The sequence below is a fragment of the Photinus pyralis genome, unplaced genomic scaffold (assembly GCF_008802855.1).
Source record: "Photinus pyralis isolate 1611_PpyrPB1 unplaced genomic scaffold, Ppyr1.3 Ppyr1.4_LG4, whole genome shotgun sequence".
In the NCBI taxonomy this organism is placed as follows: domain Eukaryota; kingdom Metazoa; phylum Arthropoda; class Insecta; order Coleoptera; family Lampyridae; genus Photinus; species Photinus pyralis.
In genome coordinates this window covers 46011953-46024053 of record NW_022170511.1, presented here as the reverse complement: position 1 = coordinate 46024053, position 12101 = coordinate 46011953, and the positions used below count along the sequence as shown (strand labels likewise).

The following is a 12101-nucleotide window of genomic DNA, read 5'->3' as shown; positions in this document are numbered from 1 at the left end:
GAAGTAACTTTTTATTACAATTTACGGTTTATTGATGCAATTTTCAACTGCAATAAATTTTCTAAATTGAACTTTTCTCAATCATCCGTAGGGCGAAAGCCACATTTAAAACTCAAATTTTAACCCTCCGATTCAGAGGCCGTATTATTAAAAACGTGATTTGTCGAACTGTTTGAATATGGAATTCCAACCCTTAAGTGGGATGTTAAAAAAATCTAGAATAATCTGTGCCGTATAATTAGGTTTTTGTGCTGTGACAGTGGGATTAATTCAATGGACCACCAGCGCTGGTGTAATTGTATTCACATACATAGAAATCACAAAAAATATAATTATACGTTCACCCTCTATTTATTATACTAATTAAAGGGAATTACATACATTACCATTCACTTAGTTCCTAGTTTGTATGATTGATGGTAATACATTCCGCTGAAAACAATAACTTAATTATAACGAAAATACACACATCAATAATGGCGATGCTAAGATTATATAACGCAATTAAGAGTTCAATCGAAATTGTTTTGAGGGTTCAAGGAGATGTAACGCAGCTTGCGGATACCAACGATATAAAAGGGTTAAATGCCAATTAATAGTGGCGCTTGCCGCTTTTTTACTGCCCGGAAATACCAGGGAGGTTGTTGTTTTTCAAAGCAGTGGGTCTCTAATGAATTAGATCGGGACCGGTCGAGATATTTGGGTTCGCAAGGACGAGTGGGTACGGATTTTTTGCAAATTAGGATATTTGCATATATATTTTGACATAAAAAAAGAATAGAACAAGAAACCCGTTTGGAGATTATTGGCAAGTGCGACGATCACACCTGCTTTGCATACTTTGCGAACGGTTTTTTAATTTTATTTTATCGGGGGATTATGTAACACGTTTTATACGCAGCGGAAGAATGGTATCTGCAGCAATTGCAGCCGAATTTTATGTTAGAGAACACGAAAATGGTCGGTGTTGCACCACTAACTTGTAATTGTATGAAATTTTAGTAAAATACTCCCGAGACTGCACACTGCACAGCAGAAAATTCAGTTTAGTGATTATTTGCAAATATCCAACATATAATCCTTTAAAACTTTACACAAGAGTACCACGAGGCATCTAGAACATCCCAATGCGTACTTTTGAGAAGTGGTGCTTTTCTCTTTTGCCATGTATCATCATAATTAGGACATTTATAGGCACGTGTAATAAAATTAGATTCCAGATGTCAATCTAGCGATAATACTGAACGGAAATAAGTAATCTTTTGAAGTTCATGCGTTATCCCATTATCGTGATAGCATTGAATTTAGTTATAAGTTCCATGGTGATAGCCTGATAGGTAAAGGAAAACATGATACGCCAAACCCAATTTCTCGACAGCTAAAATACGCTGTAGAGTACTTGTTGAGTTGTTTTTTTTTGTTCTTTTTTATCATTCTTTTTACCAAATGAATAGTTCAAAGGAAACGGTCCCTATATACTGGGTCAGGTTGTCAAGTACCTATGGATACCTTAGAGACTAGCCCCTTAATTTTTGGAAAAAATGGTCTTTCTGATATTCAGATTTAACCACCTACGGCGTGGGCCATTAGTGTGTGAGTGCAAGATTGTGGGTTTATTACCGCACATGTTTAAAATTTATTGTCGCGCATGTTGAATGATATACTTACGTTTGGAGGCGTAGCTCCAAGCTCAACACTTTGCACCTTCACCCGAAAAATTTGTCATTTTTTTTTTATTCAAGCCATGGGTATCCCAAATTCGTATGGGAAACGTATCCGAACGGCTCCTTTACACTAGTTTACAATTCAAACGAGATTTTGAAATTCGAAATTAAAACTGGAAATTAAAACCCTAAAAGAAATTACATGAAACCCTCGTTGTTGATAACCTTAAAATCAGGCTTAAAATGTACATACCTCTTTAAATAAGAGGGATAATTATAGATGAATGTGGAACAATCGTCGATGGAGAATTGTACAGCAAATATCAACCCAAAGAAAAAAGGTACATGTCAAGCAGAATAATTGCAACTGGCGTACTTACAAAGCAGAAGAGAAAAAAAAACGCAACAACTCCTTACTATTGGAGGTAATCGGGAAAAATCTTTCCAAACGGTATGGCGGAATCTCCAAATTAAATGATTCTATGAGTTATCAAACTAACGTCCACTCGCTCGAAGCTTGCAATCGAAAGAGGGAAATGAATGTTAAGCATCGATAATGACTAATCGCAGCGCCGCAAATATTTCCCGCTAAAAATTGCGTGTTTAAAGTTCCAAGGTTACGACTGCTACGAGGCTCATTCAACAAGTAAATATTGACTGCTTTGTAATTAAGGAAATAAACCGTTACAACAGTTTCATTGCCATGTTCAGAATACTACCCTAAGTGCTTAGGTTTTAAGATTCTTTATAGAAATAGTCGAGGATTCTTTCGTTTGGTGGGTGCTATTGCATACTCGCACATCCCCCGGTTTCCACAACAACGATCATGAGACCTGAAACCTAAACGGTTTGTAAAAGAAAGCGTTTGCGACTAGACGGATAGTTCTATTGCCATTTTCAGAATAGTTCCATAAGGGTAATGAAGTTGATTTTTTAAATAGTTGTCGTTTTCGTTTGCTGGGGGGGGGGGTGTATTCTATACCCGTAGGACCCTCGGTTCTATGTTCTCTGATGCGGTACGGAAGAAAAGATGTCACAATCGTTCCACAACATCTGTCATGAGACCTGAAACCTGAACGGTTTGTAAAGCAAAGTGTTTCCGGGGTGTTTGGAATATATCGAATACCCCCAGTAGACAACAGTTTCATTCCCACTTCCAGAATACTACCATAAGGGTGCTGAGGTTTTAACATATTTTTTTTTAATTAGTCGTCGATTCCTTTGTTTGCTAGGGGGTATGGAACCCTCCGGTGCTATGTTCTCTGAGACACGAAGAAGAGGATCTCGTTATCTTTCCCCAACAACTGTCATGAGACCTGAAGCCTACACGGTTTGTAAAAGATGGTGGTTCCGGAGAGTCGGGGGGTAATCCAATGCCCCATTACCATTTTCTTTGCAAATAGTCGTCGATCCTTTCGTTTACTGGGGGCTATTCCATACCCCCTAAACCCACTGGTTCTATGATCTCTGAGGTACCAAGAAGAAGATGTCACTATCCTTCCCCAAGAACTGTCTTAAGACCCGAAGCCTAAATAGTATGTAAGAATAGGTGTTTCAGGAGGGCGTGAGGGGTTGGAAGAGCATGGAGGTGCCGATGATGGTGAGGCGCTGGTTCGGTTGAAATTGTGGGACGCCCGTTTCCTTGCTCTTGGTGTCTGGCAGTTAGGATGAGGCGTGGCCTTCGAGCCCTTTTCCACTTCACTGGCGATCTGGAGAAGTTCCATCATGCTCCGTATGGGGTGTGTTCTCTAAGTTGCCTGGGGATGTGTGGTCTCGCTGGACAAGGTTTTTTAATGCAATACCCTGTATAATTATCTTAACGTCAATTGTTTCCCGACTACATTGATGCATCCAGAGCTGGGCAGTATTCGATTTTGTAAATACTTTTTAGTATTCAAATCCTTTAATAATTAAGTAATTAAATACCTTTATGGAAGCAGTATTTGTATTTGTAACTCAAATACATTCACACATATTTAGTATTCGAATACTTCGCATAGTATTTGAATACTTAACCTTCCTTTTTTTTACCAAAAATCGACTACTCCAAAATTTCTCAGGAAAACATTTTTTATTATTAATTTTGGTGCGTAGAATCCAAAACAATTCGTACTTTTTCGATCAGACCTCTCAATCAAAAGTTATAGACTAGAAACCAATTTCGACAGAAAATTGAAAGGGCTGTAACTTTTGAACTAGTAGCCCAATCTTGGAACTGTTTGAAATTATGGTTTCTACAGGCCTCATTCTATAAGAAATTTTTTTCCGGGTCGATCTGAGATAATTTTTTCTCCGGGCCTCAAAAATAGGCAGTGTATAACCTTCCTTTTTTACCAAAAATCGACTACACCAAAATTTCTCGGGAAACCACTTTTTCTTATTAATTTTGGTGCGTAGAATGCAAAACAATTCGTACTTTTTCGATCAGAATTCTCAATAAAAAGTTATAGACTAGAAACCAATTTCGAAAGAAAATTCAAAGGGCTGTAACTTTTGAACTAGTAGCCCCATCTTGGAACTGTTTGAAATTATGGATTCTACAGGCCTCATTCTATAAAAAAAATTTTTTTCCGGGTCGATCTGAGACAATTTTTTTTTCGGGGCGCAAAAAAAGGCAGTACTTTTAAGTTATTCAAATATTTGAGAACAATTTAGAAATATTTAGGGAAAGTTTCCATTGTCACAAAATCAAATATAAAAATCCGATACAACTGAATACTGAACGACCTGGAGTGAAACATTTTGACTCGATAGTCTACGTAACTTAAAAACGATAGGGACCTTTCCTATATCCTTAAGACCATGTGTACCAATTTTCAAAGCGATCGCAGGTTTCTAAACAAACTATCATAATAATAATAATAATAATAATCTTTATTGTTCCCTTGACATGTATATCATGAACAAATTAAATTAATCTTCACTAGCAAGAAAAAGAAAAAGAAAGAAAACCATCTAACATAACATTCGAATTTAAAAGAAAAGCACGAGATAAAAAACAAAAAGTATAGCAAAATCAATATCTATTCTTCGGCTGTACTCCATACGAAAGAAAGTAAATGACTGTCATTTTCTTAATTTATTTGTTTTTGTAGTTATTGTTATTATGTCACTCATTCAACAGAAATGATCTCAACTTCATAGCCTCCGTTAAAAAAACCACCACGGTAAAAAAATTTTTTCTGTTTAAATTTTGTAATGTTGTAAATATATCACGTTCTGGAAAAATAGTAATGAGCTCTTTTCTGAGAGGTTGGTATAGTGGGCACTCAAAGAAGAGGTGTTGGAGAGTTTCGCATTGATGTGTGTTGCATATAGTACATATATCTGTGATTTTTATTTTATAATTGATTTTATTGACGTACATTACTACCATATCTTTATTGTGAGTTTTAATTTGCATTAAGGTTCTTTTATATTTCAAGGGAATCGGCAATCTTATGATGGAGACTGATGTGTTTGTGAGAGGGTTTTGTTTCAGAGTGTACTTATACGTGTTACAATATACACTCAAAAGTACTTTATCCCAATCATCGTTAGCATTTTTTTTAGTGTATTTATCAAGGGTGTCTAAAATGTAACTGCTATCTACCCCTTCTGGGTTAAAGTAATCTTCGCGAATGCTCTCTATGAATTTTTTTATTTGTGTGTACCAGTTGTTTTCTGGATTATTAGTGTGACAACTATCAAGGTATATTAACCGTCGTAAAGCTTTGTGAGTATACCGATCTTTACCTGATCCTTTGGGTTTAATTAACAGTAGTAAAGCGAATTTAATTACGTAATATTCCAGTTTGGGAAGCAACAATTCCATTCTTATAACATACCCTGGGGTGGAGTTTTGTAAATACAGTACCTTTTTAAAAAAATTTACTTGAACTTGCTCAATCAGCTTGGTAAACGGAGGGCCCCAGACTCCACAACCATACGCTACAGTGGGCACTACTACTGTTTGATACAACTTGAGGATAGAATCCCAAGTGTCCATTTTAGCCGTGTTTATTACATTTAAAATAGTGGCTGAGCTAATTTTTGCTTTGCGTATTCTGTCTTTGGCAGTGCATTTGAAACTTCCGTTAAAGTGAAAAGTTAACCCTAAGTAAGAATGAGAGTTTACTACTTCGATAGCGCCATTATTATACAGAAAAGGGTCGTCCGCCGCAATACGGTTACCTTTGCGAAATACAATAATTTTTGTTTTATCCACATTAACAGTTAGGCTGTTAAGGGAGCAGTAACTTTCTAGTGCCCGTAACGCTTTTCTCATGTTTGACGCAGACTTAGCAAATATGACCAAATCATCTGCGTACATTAAAAATCTTATATCTGTGACGGCATCTAAAGGAGCTCCACTTATTCCATAATTTTTAAAAAACGCTTCCATGTCTGCTGTGAACAACGAAAAGAGTAAGGGGCTTAGAACATCACCCTGTAGCACACCTTTGGTGATATTAATTACCTCTGATAGACGCCCCTCTTGCTCGATCTGCAATGTCGCTTTAGAGTAAAAACCTTTTATTAATCTTATGAGTTTAGCACTTATTCCCGTTTGTGAAAGTTTTTGCCATAAAAGATCGTGTTGAATTGAATCAAATGCCTTTTTAAAATCAACAAATAGAGCGTACATCCTTTGCTTTTTTAAACGAATATTATTAAAAATAATTGCATTCAGTACAAAAATATTGTCTTGACAGTCCCTTCCTCTTCTAAAACCACACTGACTTTCTGGTAATATTTGAGATTCTTCTACAAAGTTCGATATTCTATTATAAATAATGTAGTTAAATATTTTGGCTATGTGATTCATTATCGCGATCCCTCTGTAATTGTCAGTAACTGATATGTCACCTTTTTTATGCAAGTGTATCATTTTAATTTTTGACCACTGATATGGTATCTGTTCTGAGTCTAAAATCCTGTTGAAAAGACGTAAAATGTATGTATGCCAATTCATGCTCAAATTTTTCAAAAATTCATTTGATATTCCGTCCAAGCCCATCGCTTTACCTGTAGGTGCATGTTGTAATGCTTTATTTAATTCCCAAGAAGTTATCTACAAACTATCATGCACACGGACAAACGAATGGTCAAAAATGGATCTGTTCCAAAATCGCTAGGATTAATTTCAGAAAGGCGTACCTACGTATCATGTGCACGACGCTTTGAAAACTGCACATATTCTTAAGGATATAATTGATATAAGAAAGGTCCTGGTAGGTACCTCGTATATAACAATAATAATAATACGCATTTACTCCCCTTAAATTTGTATATAACAATAGAAATAAAAAAAAGCTAACCCCATACAAAGTATAACTTGATTTTTTAAGTAGTATTAAGACTTTTATCTAGTATACTATTTTAAATTTTAAAGTATTTGAATACTTGTTACTGTATTCGAATACTTTTCAAAGTAAGTTAATGAAATACTTTTCAAAGTATTCGAATACTTTTGAAAGTATTCGAATACATTCTTAAGTATTTGAGTACTTATTTTTTAAAGTATTTGAATACTTTACAATGTATCTGTATCTAGTATTGGCTTGTGCTGGACGTAAAAGTATTTAGTATTCAAATACCTTTGATTTGTGTAAAGTATTTACTAGTTAGTATTCAAATACTTTTTAAAAGTATTCTGCCCAGCTCTGGATGCATCACAACATTTTATATATTTTTTTTAATTTTAGTCATGAAAATCAATAAAAACCTTATTTTTTACTGTTTTTGAATAGTGGGCCATGGATTCTTACAATCACGCGAGTAACAATGACTATTTTTATTTTGTATTTACATTTAATTCGTTATAATTGAAATTTGATCAATCCTCTTTTGAAATATTGACATAAATAACTTTATGTTTTCTAATTTACTTAATAAAAATTATTAAATATGCTAAAAAGAAAAAATTGAATTTAATTAAATCATTCATTCAAATTGCAAAATGTGGCGGAATGAAGACAACGCACAGTAATTATGAAAAGGAGAACTGTCTTTTTTTTATTAAGAAGCGAAGGCCTCCAGGTTCATTGATCAACTTTTTTTTAAAGAAATCTCCCGTTTTGTCTGCCTAACCTATGTAGGTAAGTGTACTTCCAGCCACAAGCCGAACGGCTAGAAAAGTATACATATGGAATAACTGAGGTAAAAACTACTATAGAAGATATTATGAAAGAAGTTATTCTCGTTGCTCATGCAGTTTCTGGCTGCAATAAAACATCTGCTTTACACAAAAAAGGGAAAATACGTGCAGTTACAGAAAAATCAATTATAAGAACATGTCCTTCAATGGGGGGAGGAGTTTATCGAATATATTTATCCGGATGGCCCCGAAATTTGGAGATACCAATTGTTCTACACATAATGGATGTGCCATTTTATTACCTACAAAAAATTGGAAACGACCTGCGTACCTTAGATGAGTTTCCGCGTTAGTAGCTGTAACTTTGACTACAAGGGTCCTGGGTTAGAATCCCAGGTAAGGCATTGCTGTTTGTGATTGTGTAGTGGGTTGAGTAGGAAGAGTAGCTAATTAGCTAACGCTCCGCCCACTATAAAATAAAGACAATAAAATAAAATAAAAAATAAATAAATATTTTCCGGTAAGCTTATAGTTTTTGGTTAAAAGCAGTAAATTCAAAGGCCCTTAAAGAAATTTCAATTAATCTCGGAGAATACTTGCTTTGATACGCCACAGGTGTGTACTACACTTGATATTTTTCCGTAAAGTTGATAGTTTTCGAGAAAGTCACTCAGCTATTAACGGGAGAGGGGTGAGGGACGAAGAGAGGGGGTTGCCGAAGGTGGATGACTTTTAGTATACAGGGTGGTGACTTGCGTCGCGCATCATAGGGATTTCAATGTAAAATTCATAACATGCCATTATTGGTTCCCCAAATTATTTTAGAGCAAAAATGTATTAAGGTTTTTATAGACAACAATTTTTTACGTCAATCAACCGCGTTAGTTTCCAATTTTTTACATAATGAAGACAGAAAATTGGGAAAATAACCCCCGCATCTTTTTCAATAATCTGTGATGCCATGGAATTTTATAATACAAAAACTACAATATCCGTCATGCCATGGAATGTCTGCTATAAAACAAATCAAATTCTATCAAAAAGTATTATATTTAGAACAGCGAATTCAACATAAAGAAAGATCAAATTACTAAAAATGGTTTCCTAACATAACAATTTACAATAAATGTTCGAATAAGTCACCATTAACTGTAAGGCAATAACCAAGTCGATCATAAAATCCATTTCGAACTGCTGCTAATTGATAACTGGACATCTTTTTGTTTTAGAAAATTCCATGGCATCGCAGATTATTGAAAAAGATGCGGGTTTTATTTTTCCAATTTTCCGTCTTTATTATGTAAAAAATTGAAAACTAATAGGGTTTATTGACGTAAAAAAATTTTTTCTACAAAAAACCTTAATACATTTTTGCTCTAAAATAATTTGGGGAGCCAATAATCGCATGTTATGAATTTTACATTGAAATCCCTATGATGCGTGACGCAAGTCACCACCCTGTATAACTATTTAGCCCTAAATTATGATCTGTACCAAAAATTAGCTTTATATTACTTTTGTCTAGGTTTACCGAAAATTTGAACTATCTTGACTCGTGTAAAAATGAAGCCCTTTAGGCTACAACTATTCGGTTGAGAATTAGAAGAGATAATTCCAGTTTTTTAACTGCAAGTAGGGTATATTTAGCCGACATACACAACACAATGCACATGGAAGGTTATACCTAGCTATCACCATATTTCGGCGGCCCTATCTTACCAAGTGTAGGTATACCAATTTCCCTTGATAAACACCATTGTTTCGGAACAATACAATCCAGGTAATGCTTAATTAAAATTATCTGATTGCATATAATGTTTTTTTTAGATTACATCTTGATATTGGGCCCGCTTGTTGATTAGAATGTCTACATAAAGGAGTAATTCAAAATCACGCGTGAGTAGCCCTTGAAGGCTTGAACCAGTAAAAATGGCGATTCTTTTCGTTTCAGCGCTACTATGCAGTTTTATCCATTATTCCACAGGAGGTAAACCCATTGCTTCACTTTCTTGTTAGTCACGTCGCTTCTTTTTCAGCTTTGTGCTCTTATAATTTCACTCTGGACGATCTACCAAATTCGATTGTCGGGGAGGTGGCGAGTCTGCTTGCTGGGAACCTGTTGAATGAATTTAATGAGTGCTCGGAGATATCTTATGATGGGTCAAAGGTAGATATGTGGTTGTATACTAGAGATGGTCCACCGACCGGTCGAAATGTACGAGACATTGATACGTCAATATTGAAAGGCAGAAAAACAATTCTAACATCGCACGGGTTCCTTTGCAGTCACAACAACAATCTCATGCCGGAACTGAAGGACGCGTACCTGAAGCGGTACGACGCAAACGTAATCGCGATCGATTGGTCGGCATACTCAAAGGATTACTACGCTAACGTGTACTGTAACTTACCACGAATTGCTCAAACTGTTGCGCAATTTTTATGCAAAGCTGATTATGAGCACAACATCGAAATTCGAGACCTGCACATGGTGGGACATTCGATGGGTGGTCAACTGGCAGGTTTAATTGGACAAGAAACTAAAGCCCAGTGCTCAAAGATACTGGGAAGAATTAGCGCATTGGATCCAGCTGGTCCACTGTACACTTTAAGGGGCGCTGATTCCCGATTGGATGCGTCTGATGCTAAACTCGTCATGGTGATCCACACAAATATGGGAATACTGGGCTATGTTGGAAATTGTGGTACTGTCGACTTTTATCCCGATTTTGGAGCTATTCAGTCGGGATGTTCTATTTTTGATTCACCTAGTAGCAATCCGCTAAATGCACTACTTTATCCTGGTACGTTATTAAATGTACCTATACATGGCCAAGAGGTTACAATTTGTTCGATTTTTAGCTGCGTGTAGTCATTTGCGAGCTGTAGACTATATGATCGAAAGTTTAAGTTCCAATAGGTTTAATGCCAAAAGCTGTCTGATGTGCACCGGTTGCATTGCCAATCCTATGGGTGGAAGTAAGGCGGTCATGGGTGAGGACGTAACGTTCGAGAAAGATTCTTGCGCTTATTATATGTACATCAACAAAGAAGCGCCATATGCACAGGGTCCGATATAAATCTGAAAACTCTCTAAGTGCCTTGTACAATAAACTACCTGCTTTGCTATAATTTCTGTTTTTTTTTAGTTGACTTACTTCGAATAAACTACGGAAATTCATTTTTGACCCATTATAGTCCAGTCAAATAAGAAAAAATAAAAACATTAATCGGTAAAGATCTGAATTTTGGTACACATTTTCATTAGTGTTCCCTATTGGACATACTAAAAGTCCCCGTCAAAATCTGTTGCGCTCGAGGCGCCATCCTGGAAAAAAGGAGCACTTTTTCAGTTTCTTGCCTATATATCGGCAACAATTATCGATACGGAAAAATAGTTCAGATAAAAAATATAGTTTATTAAATTGCCCACAAAAAAGCATATTAACATTTTTTTGTATGTCCAATACTTTAGCTATAATCCGACATCGAATAGGGAATCAAGTATCCTGAGCTCTCGAAACAGTCGCGCAGATATTTTTTTACAGCTTTTTACAAATCATTAAATTCATTGAAAATTCTACCAGTATTTCTTATATATGCGAAGTCGTCGCACTCAAGCTTGGTATGAGACACGTTTAAAGGTTTCTCATAAAACTCTCTCTCAATAGAACTTTCATCTTCAATGTGAGCACTGAGTGTGGACTGGGAGCCTTCAGTGCAGTCCGAACAGGGTCAAGGTAATTCTGAAGGTCTGATAACGATGTCGGTTTTAATATCTCTCACTAGCAGGCACGTTATACTTATGCAGATAAGGGCGTTCTTCAGCTTCAGAAATCATTTCGTTGCTCAACACTTTTACACATTTTCGCTTACCTTTTTGAAAAAAACATGATGTATCATCAAACATTATGTCATTGCTAGAATGCTTTATCGCACGACAATTCTGTTCATTTTTTGGCTCTGTTACAGCTATCGGTGTAGTCATAAAAAAGACGGCCTCCTTCTATAACTACGATACGGGGCTTAAACGCGTTCTGACGTATTCAACATGAGATTACAGCTAAAGTATTGGAGATACAAAAAAAATGTAAATACTCTTTTTTATAGGGAATTTAGTAAACTATATTTTTCATGTAAACTATTTCTTCGTGTCAGTAATAATTGCAGAGATATGGGCAAAAAACTGGAAAAGTGTACCGTTTTTCCAAGATGGCGTCTCGAGCGCAACAGATTTTGACAGGGACTTTTAGTATGTTCAATAGAAAGTCCCAATAAATGTGTATACCAAAATTCAGATCTTTACCAATTAATGTTTTTATTTGTCCAAAATTGTGCTAATTTGACTGGACTATATC

At 35.7% G+C, this 12101-nt stretch overlaps 1 protein-coding gene across 1 annotated transcript; it reads left to right on the top strand.

Moving 5' to 3' along the window:
- Positions 1-9613: 9613 nt before the first annotated feature.
- LOC116169423 (phospholipase A1-like) lies at positions 9614-10924 on the top strand. The gene is made up of 3 exons (XM_031485509.1): positions 9614-9730; positions 9780-10547; positions 10606-10924. The coding sequence occupies exons 1-3, from the start codon at positions 9673-9675 to the stop codon at positions 10821-10823; spliced, it is 1044 nt and encodes a 347-aa protein (XP_031341369.1). The 5' UTR covers positions 9614-9672; the 3' UTR covers positions 10824-10924.
- Positions 10925-12101: the final 1177 nt, after the last annotated feature.